General features: G+C 54.4%; 1 protein-coding gene across 1 annotated transcript; it reads right to left on the reverse strand.

Moving 5' to 3' along the window:
• Positions 1-1,112: 1,112 nt before the first annotated feature.
• On the reverse strand, positions 1,113-7,888 carry CDC42EP2 (CDC42 effector protein 2). The gene is made up of 2 exons (XM_007987790.3): positions 7,768-7,888; positions 1,113-2,681 (listed from the first exon to the last, which is right to left on the reverse strand). The coding sequence occupies exon 2, from the start codon at positions 2,324-2,326 to the stop codon at positions 1,676-1,678; it is 651 nt and encodes a 216-aa protein (XP_007985981.1). The 5' UTR covers positions 2,327-2,681; positions 7,768-7,888; the 3' UTR covers positions 1,113-1,675.
• Positions 7,889-17,511: the final 9,623 nt, after the last annotated feature.

The following is a 17,511-nucleotide window of genomic DNA, read 5'->3' on the forward strand; positions in this document are numbered from 1 at the left end:
GTCTCACTCTGTCGCCAGGCTGGAGTGCAGTAGTGCAATGTTGGCTCACTGCAACCTCCGCCTCCCAGGTTCAAGTGATTCTCCTGCCTCAGCCTCCCTAGTAGCTGGGATTACAGGCACGTGCCACCACGCCCAGCTAATTTTTGTATTTTTAGTAGAGACGGGGTTTCACCATGTTGGCCAGGATGGTCTCGATCTCCTGACTTCATGATCTGCCCACCTTGGCCTTCCAAAGTGCTGGGGTTACAGGTGTGAGCCACCATGCCTGGCCTGCTCCATTTTAGAGATGGGGAAACTGGGTCTCAGGCTAAGTGCAACTTGGAGGTCCACACTCTTTTGCTGTGTGGTGGCGGCTCTGTCTTCACTCTGGTTCCTCAGTGCCTGTGCTTACACATGAGTTTTCTAGCTGGTAGCTCTGGTTTGGCTCAGAATCACATCCGATCACATTAATGAGTCCTGACACCCCCTGCCCTCCCTGCTAGGCATTCCTGATCCTGTTGTTTTCTTCGAAGTTTTTACCACTGCTGGAAATCATCTCTTATTTGTTTACCAATTTAATATCCCCCTTCCAACTAGAATTTAAACTCCCAGAGAGCAGGGATGACATCTGCCTTGTATCCCCAGCACCCGGAGCCATGCCTTGTGTACTGGAGATGCTCAGTAAACAGCTGTGGATGGGATGAATCTTGAAGCAGCACCGTGAGACCCTCCCAGCTCCGAGCATCCCTCCTGCATGCTCCCTCGATGCTCTGAAGCTGGAGAAGCTGTTGGTCCCTTGCACACTTTGTGGTTATTCTTTTATTCTTGGGTGTCCCCCACCAGACCCCAGCTGACTGGGCAGGGACTGGCCCCAGGCTTGACACAGTGCTGAGCCTATCCGAGTGCTCAGCCACCTCTTCCCAAACATCTGAATCAATGTTGGAATATCCACAGCAATACTTGGTTTGCTCCTGTTGCATCCTCACAACAGGCTCAGCATCAGGTACGACCTTCCTGAGGGCAAGGCCTGTCCTCCACAAAGCCCTCTGGGGCTGGGGTCTCCAGAGGCGAGCCCTCAGCTCTGGGAGACTGTCTACCTCCATGAGGAAACCTGGGGCAAGGGGACAGGGAGCTCAGCCACCAGCAGCAGCATGTTTTATTGCAACCAGAATCCCCGGTCACGTGGGGAAGGGATGGCGCTGGGGATGAGGCAGGACGCATCTGGTCCCCGACAGGGCACTCCCTGTCCAGGATGCAAAGCCAAAGGCCCGGAACAGCTTGCCCAGTGGCCAAGCCCTGCGGCCAGCTGTGCCCTGTCTCTTCCCCTGCCCCCAGTCAGGGCATCCAACGGGGCTGAGGCAGAAGGAGGGTGAAAATGGGGGTCGGTTTCAGCAAAGCCTTCACCCAGGGACCTGAGGGAAGGAGTATTGTGGTGGGGTCCAGGTGCCCCAAGACGTTCAGGGCGCCCTGGGCTGACTTCAGGACGTGTCCATGTGGTTACTAGAGGAAAGCGATGGGGCCTGCCCTGCCCACGTGGAGAGGGAGGGAGAGGGGAAACACGGCTCAGAAGGAGAATCACTGGCCAGTGACCATACAAGTGGGATCTTGGGACCCTGACTCCGCCACCAGGGCCGTGTCCATACCCCACCTCCTGGCTCGGCCCCACCTGGGCCCCCAGCCTAGTCAGCCTCGGGTCCTATGTGGGGATCTGCATGCTATCTAGGTCCTGATCCATGATCTGTAGGACATCGTCCAGGATGGAAGGCCCCAGGTCCACGTGCAGGGACAGTAGGGAGCTGGCATGGGACAGGAAGGGCTCCTCAGCCCCTGACTCTGGTGTCAACCCACTGTGGGGGGAGCCAGTCTCTGGAATCCTCCAGATGTCCACACTCCCTCCCTCCTGTGGGGAAGGCTGAGGGGTCTCCAGGTGCAGGCGAGGGGGCTTGGGTGGAGCCTGGGCTGTGGGCGGAGCCTGGGCTGTGGGCAGGGTGAGAGCCTGGGGTCCACCAATAACCGGGAGGGAGATGGCGTTCTTAAGCAGAGGTGATGGGCCGTCAGGGAGCTCCCGCCCACACACAGTTGCAGTGCGGGTAAACTGGAAGGGGAGGTCGAAGGTGCCATCCTCCTCAGGCCCCTCCACCACGGTCCCCGGCAGGAGGTGGAACTTGCCCTGCAGGAAGGAGATGTCACCAAACATGTCACTGCCGCCACCACTGCCGATGTGAATGGTGTGGCGGAAGTCCCCCAGCGGCGGGCTGATCATGTCCGAGGACAGCAGGTCCCGAAGCTTCTCCTTCTTGCCCTTGCGACTGCCACGCTTCAGATAGATGGGCACCTTGGTGGACATGGTGACCTCACCACCAGGCCTGGCTGTGAGGCTACAGGCTGCCTGCGGAGACCACGCCTCCTCTCAAACTCTCAGCCAGAGGAAACACCCGTTTCAAGGGGTGGTTTGCTGGTGCCCAAAGCTTGCCAAAGGGCTCCTGGCTACAGGGTGGGGCACAACCAAAGTTGGCCCAAGGAATTAAAAAAGATTAGAGATCAATGAAGTCAGAGGGCTGAGATAACAAAAATCACGTTCTCCCCAAAGGACGGCAAACTCTTCTGAAGAATTGAAGCCAGAAAGGTAGGAGCTGTGTGGGCAGCAGTGCACTTTGGTCTTGTCACCGAGGGTTACTTGTCCCTGGTCCAGGGCTGAGGAGCTGAAACACAAAGGGTGCACACCTGTCAGAGACAGCAGGACCAAAGTCAGACGCAAACATCTTTTTTATTTTTAAGATGGAGTCTCACTCTGTTGCCCAAGCTGGAGTGCAGTGGCGCAATCTCAGCTCAGTGCAGCCTCTGCCTCCTGGGTTCAAGCAATTCTTCTGCCTCAGCCTCCTGAGTAGCTGGGACTACAGGCGTGTGTCACCACGCCTGGCTAGTTTTTGCATTTTTTTTTTTTAGTAGAGATGGGGTTTCACCATGTTGGCCAGGCTGGTCTTGAACTCCTAACCTCAAATGATCTGCCCGTCTCGGCCTCCTAAAGTGCTGGGATCACAGGTGTGAGCCACTGTTCCTGGCCAGAAACATCTGTCTTGTTTCTGGGCCTCTTGTGGTAGCCATGGGAGCCTGAGGGGGTGGGGCACTCCCCTTGCAGGCAGTTGTGCTGGGAGAAGCATGTCTTCACTCTAAGGCCCACTGCATCTTAGAGACTCACCACCAGGGCCAAGCCCCTCCCCTTACAGGTGGGAAACTGAGGTGGAACCTGAATGACAGGTCCAAAGTCACACAGAAAGTCCTATTCTAGTCTCTTGCCCTGGGTCCCCGGCAAGGTAGATCTCATCACCCTTATCCAGGTACTCATGCCATACCCCCCACCTCCATTGCATATCACGTGTGCCCCACAATGTAAGTGCCAGATTGTGGGGTGCCTCACAAATGGCCTTGGCTCCCTACTTGACCAAGGACAGAGAGCTTTGTGACCACTGTCTCTCCTGCCCAGACCTGGCAGGGACCTGGAGCACAGCAGGCGTTTGGCCAAGGGTGCTGGGTGGCTGGCACTTCCCATTTGACCCAATCGTATCCCACCTGGAGGCGGGGTCGCGTTTTCTCCTCTCCCTATTAGGAGCTCCTTATGGGCAGGGGCTGAGTCTAGGATAGTTTCTGGCCCTCCTCCCTACCCTGGCACCTAAAGAGAAGGTGGAGTGGGGAGTACGTATATTTTTTAGGTGAGGGGGGCTCTGCTCTGTACCTGGCATTCTTCTGTGCTCTTTGCAGACACATCTCAATTAATCAACACAACCACCCTATTATCAACCCCATTTAAAAATCAGAGGTGTTGGGGCTGGGCGTGGTGGCTTATGCCTGTAATCCCAGCACTTTGGGAGGCCGAGGCGGGCAGATCACGAAGTCAGGAGATCGAGACCATCCTGGCTAACATGGTGAAATCCTGTCTCCACTAAAAATACAAAAAATTAGCTGGGTGTGGTGGCGCACGCCTGTGGTCCCAGCTACTTGGGAGGTTGAGACAGGAGAATCACTTGAACCCAGGAGGCAGAGGTTGCAGTGAGCTGAGATCACACCACTGCACTCCAGCCTGGGCTACAGAGCAAGACTCCGTCAAAAAAAAAAAAAAAAAAAAAAGAAATAAAAAGAAAAATCAGAGGTGTCAAAATTCAAAATTGAACCTGAGGTGAACCTAGAGGTGAAAAATTTTGGAGGATTCCCACAGGGCATTGCTGAGAGAGAGAAGCAAAATGCAAAAACATGATATAGACGATCCATTTATTGAAAGAATTGACTGCTTGCCTCCCCGCTCTGATACATATGTATGTTATGCACCTGCATGTGTACAGGTCTGTGTAGAATTCTATCATACATACATATATATATATATATATATATATAGAGGCTGGGTGCGGTGGCTCATATCTGTAGTACCAGCACTTTGGGAGGACAAGGCAGGCAGATCATCTGAGATCAGGAGTTCGAGACCAGCCTGGCCAACATAGGGAGACCCTGTGTCTACTAAAAATATGAAAATTAGCCAGGTGTGGTGGCACACGTCTGTAATCCCAGCTACTCAGGAGGCTAAGGCAGAATAATTGGTTGAATCCAGGAGGCAGAGGTTGCAGTGCACCAAGATCACGCCACTGCACTCCAGCCTGGGTGACAGTGAGACTGCCTCAAAACAAAAAACAACAACAAAAAAAAACAGAGAAAAATCTAGAAGGCCAGCCCTAGGTTGCCATATGGGCTACCCTGACTAGGGTACACAGCAGGGATGGGGTGTGGGGTCACTGATATGGGAGGAAAGGAGTCATCAATAAAAATAACATGTAATATTTTGGTCCCATGACTATGACATGATCAATGTGTGTAATATATATAAATATGAAAAGATGGTCATCCAGATGTTAACAATGGTTATCTCAAAGTGGTAGAATTTCAGGTTGATGTTTCCTTTCTTGTTCAGACCTCTATGAATTCAAATTCTTACTAATAAGCAATGTATTATTTATATGCACATAATATTTATGTAGTCAGAAAAAAATTAAGCTATTTTTAACGTAGTAAAATAAATAGCTATGAAGGGGTGTCATACTGATTTAACAGAAAAAAGAAATGAAGCCAGCAGTCCCTCTGCTTGAGGGTGGGGGATGCATGTGGGACCTGATTGGTCCGGTACACACAAGCCCAGATGTAGACTCAGCATAAAAGGCAAAGAGAGAAACTTGTCCAAGGTCACCCAGTGAGTAAGGGCAGGGTGGGAATTCAAGCCAGATGAGCCCACCCTCCTGTACACCCCACCCCCAGCCCCAGCCAGGGCTCACCAAAGGTGGCTCTTGCCAGTTCTTTGCCTCAGTTTTCATTCTGGACAGGGTGAGGGTGGGGGTGAGGGGGTTGGGAGGAGGGAGCAGGAAGGAGGAAGGAGGATGCAGGAGAAGCAGAGTCCAACTGCACCCCCACCACCAGCTGAGGCCCTTGCTCAGGAAACCCCACCCCAGGACCGGACACCCGGGTCAGTCGTACTGAGCCACAGAGGCCGGACATCTTGCCCCTCCCAGAGCACCTGGAGCTTAACAGGAAACAAACGAATAACTTTCCCATGGTAGAAATCCAGCTCAGCTTGCAAGGAGCTGGGGGGAGGGTGGGGACGCATGAGCACCCCGAGGTCTTGGAATCCCGTCACGCATTCATCCTGTGTCAACCATGCCAGGCCTGGGGGCCATGCTGACAAACATGCAACTTGTCGCTCATCAGGAGAGAAGTCCTGGTGGGGCTGACTGGGGGGATGTGCCCAGGGCCTGGGCCAGGTCCTCCCCACACCCCCAACCCCATCACACAGCAATGCCAAGACAGCCTGAGTGTTTCCACAACAAATTGGGCGTCCCTGACAGCTGTCTCACTCACAGCCAGATGTACACACCCAATTCCAGATGTGGGGAGAATTGAGGGTGAGGCCAGCATCAGCGGCCCAGGGGAGAGCTGGGAATTACAACCCTCACACCGGAAGAATTCAGATTTGGCAACCGCAAGACCCTAGGATCCAGCCTGTCACGCACAGTTTCCCATTTTAATACTTCTAGCCACAGCATGGTGGGGTCATTACCGCCCTTTACAGAAGTCAAAGCTGAACCTCAGAGATGTTAAGTAACATTGGCGAGGTCATCCAGTTAGGAAGTGGAAGAGTGGGTACCCAGCCTGGTCCATGTGGCTTCCATGCAGTGGGCCACGCCTACCTCCGTAATATGGTTGGGGAGCGGGAGAGAAACAGCTAGGCTGGGAACAGTGGGTCCCCAGACCTCCTCCATCTACATTCTGACCTTTGGCTGCCCCCATCTGCCCAACTTTCATGTGTCTAGAGATATGAGAATGAGCTCTCCATCAGGACAGGGCTATGCGGGCTGGGAGGGGAGCTCCCTGCAGCAATCGGGGAGCAGATAGGAGCATCCTAGCTCTCTGTGATTGCCCTGGACAGGAGCCCTGGACCTCCCAACGAGAAAATGACTTCCGGCAGGCAGGGATCCTCCAATCATGAGGAATATTAGGCCACCTCACACCCCCCTCCCCCCCAAATCAGGAGACTGTCCTTAAATCCGGCTCCACCTGGGACTTCCTCTGTAACCTTCAGGAAGACGCCTCTCCTCTCTGGGTCTCACCTTTCCCATCTATAAAATGGGCTGACAATGAAGCCACCACTAGAGGGCTACTGGAGATCCCACTGCAATATTGCAAATGAGAGCACCAGTGTACAACAGCGGGGTTCAGCGGGTTACTGTAGGTTCTATCATTCATTCAGCAAATATCTACAAGACCTTCCTTCCTCAAGCACTTCGGTTCTCCGGGGCCAGTGCTTTGAACAATATCAAAAACGAACGGCTGCTGGCCCCAGGCATCCACCTCCTCCCGCCCTCCTAGACCTCGCGGATGCAGAGTCCCTCTAGCCGGCCGCGGGGTCTCCCCGGGTCCCCGTGCCTCTGGAGAGGCGCTCGGCTCCGCGGCCGCCAGGTGGCACGCGTGCTCCCTTGAGCGCCCCGTGTCCCGGAGGATTCCGAGAGCGCACCGGGGTCTCCAACGCCCCTCCCCCCGGGCTCCAGGCAGGCGCTCCCCAAGGAGCTGCGCGTTCAAGTACCAGACGGGGATTGCCTGCGAGATCTTTTTGCTTCGGGGTTTCTGGTCCCACAATCGGTGAAAAAGGAGGCGACTGGAGACCCTGCCCTAGTCTCTAAGCTCTGGGAGGAACCGCCCCCGTGCTTTCCGGCCTGGGCGATGTCCTAGTGTCCGCTTGGCGCACGGCCAGAGCTCGGGCGTGCGGGCCCCCGCTCCTCCCACGGGTCCGGCTCCTTAGCTCCGGCTCGGGTTCCGGCGCCGACCCCTCCCCGCTCCTACCCGGGCGCAGCCCAGCCCAGCACGGATCCGTTTCAGGACACTCGCGGCCGCAGCTAAAGATAGGAGGACACCTCACCATCGGCTAAAAATATGGCCCCCAGCCCCGGTGGGGACGCTGGGCGGCGGGGCACCCCTGAGTCTCGGGAGGGGGGCGGGGGCCCGGGTACAGAATGGAGGGCAGAACGGGGAATTCGGGGTCGGGATGCGCGGCGCCCCACGGACCGTGGCGGGCACGGGCGAGGCTGCGGGCACCCAGATGCGGGCGGGAAACCCATGGAGCCTTAGGCGCCCTCGAAAGGACCTGAGTGAGGTGAGAGGCAGGGCCAGGGCGCGAGCTGGGGCGGGGCGCCACAAAGATGGGCCTCTCGGGGCGGGGGGGGCCGCGGAGTTGCGAAAATCCCAGCCTGAACTCACCGTGAGGCAAGCAGACGGCGGACCGGCGGACAGCAAGGTCTCAGGAGCTGGACAGCGCGGCTGCGGAACCCGACCGGCGGTGAACTTACAGAGCCCACCGCGGCCCCCGCAGCCCCGCCCCGGCCCGCGGAGCCAATGCCTGGGCCGCGCCAGCCAAGCCCCTCCCCATCCCCGCCCAGGCCCCGCCCCACTCCGGGCACCGCCCGGGGCTCCGGGTGTGGGAGGTGCAGCTCCCGGGTCCAGCGGTCGCGCGCGCCCTGGGGTCCTGTCCTGGTTCGGGAGTCTGAGGTCCGTATGGCTCAGGGTGGCCTCCCGGGACTCCGGCTGTGCCCATGGGAACTAAAACCCTCGGTTTTAGAAAGGCCGAGAGACAGACTCCCGGAAGACCGAATTCTTCAGAAATCGCAGAGAGACCTTGGACAGGATCCTTCCCTGCAGGGCTGGATCGGGGAGGCGCCGGCACAAGTATATTCAGTGACTTCCTGGAAATGAATGAGGCCTTGGAAGCGCCTACGTTAGAATACTACAAACTTGGCCGGGCGCGGTAGTTCAAGCCTGTAATCCCAGCACTTTGGGAGGCTGAGACGGGCGGATCACGAGGTCAGGAGATCGAGACCATCCTGGCTAACCCGGTGAAACCCCGTCTTTACTAAAAAATACAAAAAACTAGCCGGGCGAGGTGGCGGGCGCCTGTAGTCCCAGCTACTCGGGAGGCTGAGGCAGGAGAATGGCGTAAACCCGGGAGGCGGAGCTTGCAGTGAGCTGAGATCTGGCCACTGCACTCCAGCCTGGGCGACAGAGCGAGACTACGTCTCAAAAAAAAAAAAAAAAAAAAAAAAAAAAAAAAAGAATACTACAAACTTACAAGCGAGTTGATGAGTTTAACTTCCGCAAGAAAAGAGAATATGGGAAGGCAGAGGCCGCGTGGCCTGGACCCCCGTCTTTGCTGTCAGGCTTCCAGAGTGAAGGTGGGGCTCATACTCAGATTAGTTCCTGGTCCATTCGTTCATTAAGTCAGTCAGTCACTCTTACAGGGTCAGAAACTTTTTTTTTTTTGAGACGGAGTTTCGCTCTTGTTGCGCAGGCTGGAGTGCGATGGCGGGAGGCTCACCGCAACCTCCGTCTCCTGGGTTCAAGAGATTCTCCTGCCTCAGCTTCCTGAGTAGTTGGGATTACAGGCATGTGCCACCACACCTGGCTAATTTTTGTATTCTTAGTAGAGACAGGGTTTCTATATGTTGCCCAGGCTGGTCTCAAACTCCTGACCTCAGGTGATCTGCCCACCTTGGCCTCCCGAAGTGCTGCGATTACAGGCGTGAGCCACCGCGCCCGGCCCAGAAACATGTTTTGAAGGGCAGGCACCCCACAGGGTGCTGGAGACAGACTGAAGGCAACTGCACCGCTCAGTGACTCAAGAGAAATTTATTGAGTATCTACCAAGTGCCCAGCGCTGTTTTTGTCCCTGGAGATTCAGCCTCTGGATTGGGACCTGCAGCCCAAAGAAGGGAAATGGGGAAATCCAAGTTCCCAGGTACATCATGATACCCTTCCAGGTGGGTAAGTGCTAAGAAGAGTGGGGTGGAGGAAGTGGTGGGTAGTGATGGGGTGGACAGACCTCACTTTCTAGAGGATGACAGCTACGCCAGCTCAGTGTGACCAGAATGGTTGGCTTCTATGCCGTCACTGTGGGAAGGGCTTTTAGGGAGGCAGGGCCAGGAAAACCTCAGGGAAGAAGGCAGGATGTTGGTGGTGGGGGAAGATGCCAGACAAGCTGGGAGGTCTGGATAGGAAGAAGGGGATCGTGGTAGGCAAAATAAGCCCCCCTAAATATGTTCACATATGGCCAGGTGCTGTGGCTCATGCCTATAATCCCAGCACTTTGGAAGGCTAAGGTGGGAGGATCGCTTGAGTCCAGGAGTTTGACACCAGCCTAGGCAACATAGTGAGACCCTGTTTCTACAAAAAATAAAGTAGCTGGACATGGTGGCTCAAGCCTGTAGTCCCAGGTACTCTGGAGCCTTAGGTGGGAGAATTGCTTGAACCTGGAGGTTAAGGCTGCAGTGAGCTGTGATCATGCCACTGCACTCCAGCCTGGGCAATAGAGCAAAACCCCATCTCAAAAAAAAAAAAAAGCCCGCATCTGAACCTGTGGAATCTGTGAATATGTTTTGTTACATGGGAAATGGAAATGAAAATTGCCAATGAGGGCTGGGCGCAGTGGCTCACACTTGTAATCCCAGCACTTTGGGAGGCCGAGGTGGGCAGATCATGAGGTCAGGAAATCGAGACCATCCTGGCTAATATGGTGAAACCCCATCTCTGCTAAAAATACAAAAAATTAGCTGGGTGTGGTGGCGGGCGCCTGTAGTCCCAGCTACTCAGCAGGCTTAGGCAGGAGAATGGCGTGAACCCGGAAGGCAGAGCTTGTAGTGAGCCCAGATCGATCCACTGCACTCCAGCCTGGGCGACAGAGCGAGACTCCGTCTCAAAAAAAAAAAAAAAGAAAATTACCAATGAAATTATGGTTGCAAATCAGTTGACTTTAAAACAGAGAGCTTATGCTGAGGTATCTGGGTGGGCCAGTGTCATAACAAGGGTTTTTAAAAGTAGAAGCGGGAGACAGAGAAAGAGATGTGATGGGCCGGGCGCGGTGGCTCATGCCTGTAATCCCAGCACTTTGGGAGGCCGAGACGGGCGGATCAAGAGGTCAGGAGTTCAAGATCATCCTGGCTAACACGGTGAAACCCCGTCTCTACTAAAAATACAAAAAATTAGCCGGGTATGGTGACACGTGCCTGTAGTCCCAGCTACTTGGGGGGACTGAGACAGGAAAATCGCTTGAACCTGGGAGACACAGGTTGCAGTGAGCTGAGATCTCACCATTGCACTCTAGCTGGGGTGACACAGCGAGACTCCGTCTCAAAAAAAAAAAAGAGGGCCGGGCGCGGTGGCTCAAGCCTGTAATCCCAGCACTTTGGGAGGCCGAGACGGGCGGATCACGAGGTCAGGAGTTCGAGACCATCCTGGCTAACACGGTGAAACCCCGTCTCTACTAAAAAATACAAAAAACTAGCCGGGCAAGGTGGTGGACGCCTGTAGTCCCGGCTACTCGGGAGGCTGAGGCAGGAGAATGGCGTAAAAACCCGGGAGGCGGAGCTTGCAGTGAGCTGAGATCCGGCCACTGCACTCCAGCCTGGGCGATACAGCGAGACTCCGTCTCAAAAAAAAAAAAAAAAAAAAAAAAAAAAGAGATATGATGACCGAAGAGCCAGAGAAATGCTGTGCTGCTGCCTTTGAAGATGGAGGCAGAGGCCCCAAACCAAGGAACTCCTTCAGAAGCTGGAAAAGACAAGGAAACAGATTCTACCCTATCTACCCTAGAGGCTCCAGAAGGAACACAGCCCTGCCCTCACCTCCTCACCTTGATCTTAGCTCAGTGAGACTCATGTTGGCCTTTTTTTTTTTTTTTTTTCGAGACAGAGTCTTGCTCTATCGCCCAGGGTGGAGTGCAGTGGCGCAACCTTGGCTCACTGCAACCTCCACCTCCTGGGGGGGTTCAAGCGATTCTCCTGCCTCAGCCTCCTGGATAACAGGAGCCCACCACCATGCCTGGCTAATTTTTGTATTTTTAGTAGAGAGAGGGTTTCACCATGTTGGCCAGGCTGGTCTCGAACTCCTGACCTCAAGTGATCTGCCCACCTTGGCCTCCCAAAGTGCTGGGATTACAGGCATTAGCCGCTGCGCCCAGCCCCACATTGACCTTCTAACCTATAGAACTGTAAGATCACAAATTTCTGTTGTTTTAAGCCACCTAGTCTGATAATTTGTTGTAGCAGTGATAGAAAACGAATCCAGGGAAGTTCAGGTTTTAATCTTGAGCGTGCCCTCAACTCTGCAGGGAGTATTGATCAGGTGGATTCTGCCAGGAATGGCCTGGCAGGTTGGAGGAAAACAGGCCTGGACCATTGAGTAAGTGGGGATGATGGCCCTGGGCCAAGCTGTGGTGGGGGTGGGTAAAGGGTGTGCCTCTCCCCATTCTTGTCATCAGGCTTTGCCAGGCGCCAGTCCACCCAGGCCGCCCTGTGCCCTTTACCCATTGCTTCTTGTTCCTGAATTCCTTACATCCTCCTGGGGGTGCCTAGTGACGTGGCCAGAGCCTGAATCCCGATCCCCATTTTACAGATGGAAACTAAAGCTCAGGGCACTGACAGTGATTTGCTGAGCCTGGAAGTGGCAAGGCATGTGGGCTCTGGCCCCTCCTTCTCTTCTCAGGCTTCTAACCTCACAATCAACATTCCTGCCCATCCCCAGGACGCAGCTCTGAGAGGAGGGGCAGCTCAGTGCCTTGAGTCCTGGCCTCTGAGCCATCAGTCAGGTTCTGAGCTGTCTCTGCTGTTGCTTTGCTCTGTGACCACAGGCAAAGGACTTTCCCTTTCGGAGCCTCCTTGTCTGTAATATGGGGTGGTAGCATCAGCTCAGGCAAGTCCCAAACCAGATAAGGGATGGACGTGCACATATTTTGTTCGTGGGAATACGCAGCCCCTCAGGTGACATGGTTTCACGGAAACATTAGAACAAGAGCTTTGGGGCCTGGCCAGCTGGCTGTGCTGCTTGATCGGAATGGCTGTAATGTTGAAGCCACCTGAGCCTGCGGGAATGAGGCTGAGGCCAAGCCCCCATCCCCTGCCCATCTGCTGAGAGTCCTCCATTGATTGGCGGGGGGGGGGGGTAGGGGTCAGGGAAGGGTCAGATGCTCCATTCAGAGCTGGGGACAAAACAAGTTACAGGGATGGAAGAGGGAGAGACAAAGCCACTCACCCAAGGCCACACACAGCTGGGGACCAACCCGGAGCTCTTTGAAGAAGTTCTGGGCTGGCTGGGTGATTAGGGGACCCTCGAGTAGGGATAGAAAGCAGCGGAGCCCCCAAACCTGGTGCAAGCTCTTGCTTCCTCCCTCAGCCTTCCAACCAGGACTAGAAATGCTACCTGCACTTTGGGGACTGTTTTCAACACACCTGGATGTGAAGTGTTCCGCCCAGTGCCAGTCCCCTTGCCGTTCGATCCACTCCTGCTGTCATTCAGAGCAGGGGCCCTGACCAAGTCCACATCGCAGAAGTGATCGGTGCCTGGCCCCGGGTTCTGCGCTGTGCAAGCACCCAGGGAGGGCGCTTCTTTCTCCCCATTCACAGATGCGGTTGTCACTTGGCTGGGGCCCAGGGAATCCCTGGGGAGGTTCTGCTGAATGGACAGGATCATTGTGTGTACACCCAGCACCGCCATGGGAGCCCTGCAATTCATAAGGCCATGTATAAAACAGGATTTCGTTTCCTAAAATTGGCTTTTTTGTGCAAGTTCTCAGGCTGTATGTAGGGGCCTGGGGTGTGGGTAGGGAGGCTGGAATAGCCTGAGCCACGGGGAAGTGTGGCCTGCATTTTTGACCCAAGAGACGCTCAGGTCAAGCGCTGCATCCCCCAGTCTGGACCCCAGGGTCTGATGCCTCAGCCAGGGCCTGAACTGTCCTAGCCAGAAGGGCTCCTGGACACCCCGGTAGTTCAGGGGAAGGATCCAAAAGGGCATCTGGGGCTGGGTGCAGTGGCTCACACCTGTCATCCCAGCACTTTGGGAGGCCAATGTGGGCAGATCAACTGAGGTCAGGAGTTCAAGACCAGCCTGGCCAACATGGTGAAACCCTGTCTCTACTAAAATTACAAAAATTAGCCAGGCGTGGTGGCACACGCCTATAGTCCCATCTACTTGGGAGGCTGAGGCAGAAGAATTGCTTGAGCCTGGGAGGCGGAAGTTGCAGTGACCAAGATCACACCACTGCACTCCAGCCTGGGTGACAGAGCAGACTCTGTCTCAAAAAAAAAAAAAAAAAAAAAGGCCGGGCACAGTGGCTCACGCCTGTAATCCCAGTACTTTGGGAGGCCGAGGCAGGCCGATCATGAGGTGAGGATGTCGAGACCATCCTGGCTAACACGGTGAAACCCCATCTCTACTAAAAATACAAAAAATTAGCTGGGCGTGGTGGCGGGTGCCTGTAGTCCCAGCTACTCTGAGGCAGGAGAATGGCGTGAACCCGGGAGGTGGAGCTTGCAGTGAGCTGAGATCGCGCCACTGCACTCCAGCCTGGGGGACAGTGTGTGACTCCGTCTAAAAAATAATACAAAAAAAAAAAAAAAAAAGGGTGCATTTGGGCGGGGCAGAGCAGGCCACAATGGAGAAACATCCAGAGTAGGGTATTTGGCTTCCGTCTCCTCAGCCTGGAGCCTCTCCCTTGTCCTGAGATGGGCCCAATAGGCTCCCCCACCGACCCCACAGCCGCCTCCCCCACTGTGATCACTACACAGGGACTGACTCAGCCCTTCCTTCCCCTCCCAGCCTCTCTTTCCTGGAAATTGCCATCATCAGCGGCCATAGCACCCCCATGGGACCTGGGGGATGGAGTTGGAAGCCCCCTCCCGCAACACTGGCCAGATTGGAGGGACCAGCAGGGAAGCTCCCTCCTACCCCCAGGGAGGCTGAAGCCAGCTCTCCATGGCAGCACCACCTGGAACCCAGGACCCTGGGAGGCAGATGAGATAGCAGGGACCTAGGGTCTGGGAGCAGAGTCACAGGGAAGGGTGGTATCTAGGGGAGGCGCATCTTGGGGGTGCATCTAGGGGAAATGCTAAGAGGTGACAGGGGTCTCTGGAGGTGCCCTAGTCCCTCTGCTAGGATGCAGGGTGACAGGGACCTGAGAAGGTGCTCAGCCACCCTCCGGAAGCTTCCGACGTCCCAGCCTGAGCTCAGCCTGCAGGGCCCTGTGGCCTGAGCCAACCCCAGACCTGGGTTGGATTTTTTCCTTGATTGTTTCTTGCTTCCTTCCTCCCCTAGACTCCTGCCAACTCCAGCCCTACCCTCCTGGCTCTTCACCCCACTTCAGAGAACTGTGACCCACTGCAGGCTGGGATTTGAGATGAGAGGTCACCCTCGGAGTTACCTCCAGCTGCTGCCTCTGCCTGGGACCCCTCCTTGGGAGTTGGGTGGCAGGGCCTTGCTGGGGGGACTTTCCTTTGCATCTGGATTTTGGTCTCGGGCCCAGGGCTATGGGGGTTTCCAGTGTGGTGACAGCCTTGTCCTAGCAGGGACCAGCCCAAGCACTTCCTCCCTCTGCGGGGGAGCCCTCTGGGAGTGTCCTAGCCTCAAAGCTGTCATTTTGTCCTAGGGAGTAAATTGTGGAGTCAGCAGAGGCTGTCTTCCACACTTTCTGTGCCTTCCAGGTATCTTGTCCTTACTCATTCTGAAAACCTAGGCTTGCATTTCTCTTGTGCCTAGGGCTATGCTGGACTAGAGAAGGCACAGGTGGCCAAAGCTGGGCCCAGCCCTCAGGGAACAGATAGCCTGCGTGAGAAACAAATAATTGATTCTGCCCTCTGTCCTTCCCAGGCCAGCGTGGAGCAGACTCAGCCAATGACTGGGAATTGAATGAAAAACCAAAGAGGACAGCCATGAAATCTGTCTGCTACAGGTGGGAAAGCAGATGGGAGAGTGAGAAGGGCTTCAAGGAGAAGGTGATATGTGAACAGGTCACAAATGGATGAACAGGAGTTTTCCAGGCACAGAAAAGGAAGGACATTCCAGAGGAAGCAGGCAGAGGCCTGGCAAGGCAAAGGCCAGGAGGATTGCAAGTAAAGTCATGGTATGATCAGAAAACAAGAGATGTCCAGTTGCCCATGGCATAGGAGAGGGGCCAGGCCAAAAGGGTAGTGGGTAAGCACTATATTCCCTGCCCAGCATCCATCTCTCACTCTGATGACTGTCCCTCAGTTTTCTAGTCTCCAGTGTGACTGAACCCACACCCCCAAGCTCTAAAAGTGGGTTTGAGTCCCGTGCCTAGCCCATCTGAGTCATGGGAAAGGCTCTGGCATATGACATCAAAGAGCCCAGGAACTTGCTGGGACTGTTAGGGTCACAAATACCAAGATGCCAGGCCAGAGCTGCTGGTGGCCAGCTCTGACACCCTAAGGGGAGAGCCTACCTAAGAATAAAGCCAAACATAGAAGAATACAGCACCAAGAGAATGAATCTCAATGACATTGCCTGTGCTGCTGGATCCAGTCATGCCTGAAGCAGTTTCCATTCTATGAGTCAACACATTTCAGTTTTGGCTTAATACAATTAGGGTTGGGCTTCTGTCACTTGCCACTGAGAATGAAGGGCCCATTGCAGAGGAGCTAAAGGCAGGTGATCACTCATGAGAATTGCTGAATGCCGTGGGAAAGGCAACGAGGATCTGTGTGTACAGGTACAATGCCATCAGAAATACATTTTCTTTCATTTAAGTTGTTTTTTGAGGCCGGGCGCAGTGGCTCATGCCTGTAATCCCAGCACTTTGGGAGGCCGAGGCGGGTGAATCACCTGAGGTTAAGAGTTCGAGACCAGCACGGGCAACATGGTGAAACCCTGTCTCTACTAAAAATACAAAAATTAGCCAGGCGCGGTGGCACCCACCTGTAGTCCCAGCTACTCGGGAGGTTGAGGCAGGAGAATCACTTGAGCCTGGGAGGTGGAGGTTGCAGTGAGCCAAGACTGTGCCACTGCACTCCAGCCTAGGCGACAGAGCGAGACTCCATCTCAAAAATAAATAAATACATAAAAATAATTACTTTTTGATTAGGTAATGCTCTTTCTTTTCTTTTTCTCTTTTTGAGATAGGGTCTTGCTCTATCGCTGGAACGCAGCGGTGTGATCACTGCTCACTGCAGCCTCAACTTCCTGGGCCCAAGCAATCCTCCTGAGTAGCTGCGACCACAGGCATATGCCACCATGCTCAGCTAAATTTTGCATTTTTTATAGAGACGGGGTTTCGCCATCTTGCCCAGGCTGGTCTTGAACTCCTGGGCTCAAGCAATCCATCTGCCTCGGCCTCCCAAAATGCTGGGATGACAAGGGTGAACCAATGCGCCTGGCTGAGGTAATGCTTTTATGTGATTCAAAATTCAGAAGTTGGCTGGACGCGGTGGCTCACACCTGTAATCCCAACAGTTTGGGAGACCAAGCGGGGGCGCATCACCTGAGGTCAGGAGTTTGAGACCAGCCTGGCCCACATGGTGAAACTCCGTCTCTCCTAAAAATACAGAAATTAGCCAGGCATGGTAGCGGGCGCCTGCAATCCCAGCTACTCAGGAGGCTGAGGAAGGAGAGTCGCTTGAACCTGGGAGGCGAAGGTTGTGGTGAGCCGAGATCACACCACTGCACTCCAGCCTGGGCGACAGAGTGAAACTCTGTCTCAAAAAAAAAAAAAAAAAAAAAAAAAAGGGAAAGAAAAAGAAATTCAGAAGTCCTAAGAGGCAAGAAGTCTCCTCATCCCTGTCCTTAAGGGACAGGTCTCCATTCTCCTATAGCCAATGGGTGTTATCAGTTCCTTGTAAACATTTGTAGGGATATTCTTGCATGTACAAGCAGAGCCCTTCTCATTTTTTTTTAAACACAAATGTCAATATTCAGACAAGTAGAGCCCCAAAGTACTGCAGGCCCTGGTGGGAGCTGGCGGAGGGCAGTCCTGCTGGGGACTGTGAGAAGCCACCTTTCATTGAGCCTCTGCTCTTCATGCTGCTTGACACCTTGCGTTTTCCATTTAACATTATATTTTGGAGGCCACTCTACATCAATACACAGAGTGTGTCCTTATTTTCACAGCCGCATGGTATTCCAGCACAAGGGTGTATGGTAATTTACAAATGCACTTCTCAGAAGAGGGAC

Source organism: Chlorocebus sabaeus, chromosome 1 (assembly GCF_047675955.1).
Source record: "Chlorocebus sabaeus isolate Y175 chromosome 1, mChlSab1.0.hap1, whole genome shotgun sequence".
Classification (NCBI taxonomy): domain Eukaryota; kingdom Metazoa; phylum Chordata; class Mammalia; order Primates; family Cercopithecidae; genus Chlorocebus; species Chlorocebus sabaeus.

Excerpts from the sequence above, each read along its gene's own strand:
- CDC42EP2 (XM_007987790.3), bottom strand. The coding sequence starts at position 2,326 with ATGTCCACCAAGGTGCCCATCTATCTGAAGCGTGGCAGTCGCAAGGGC.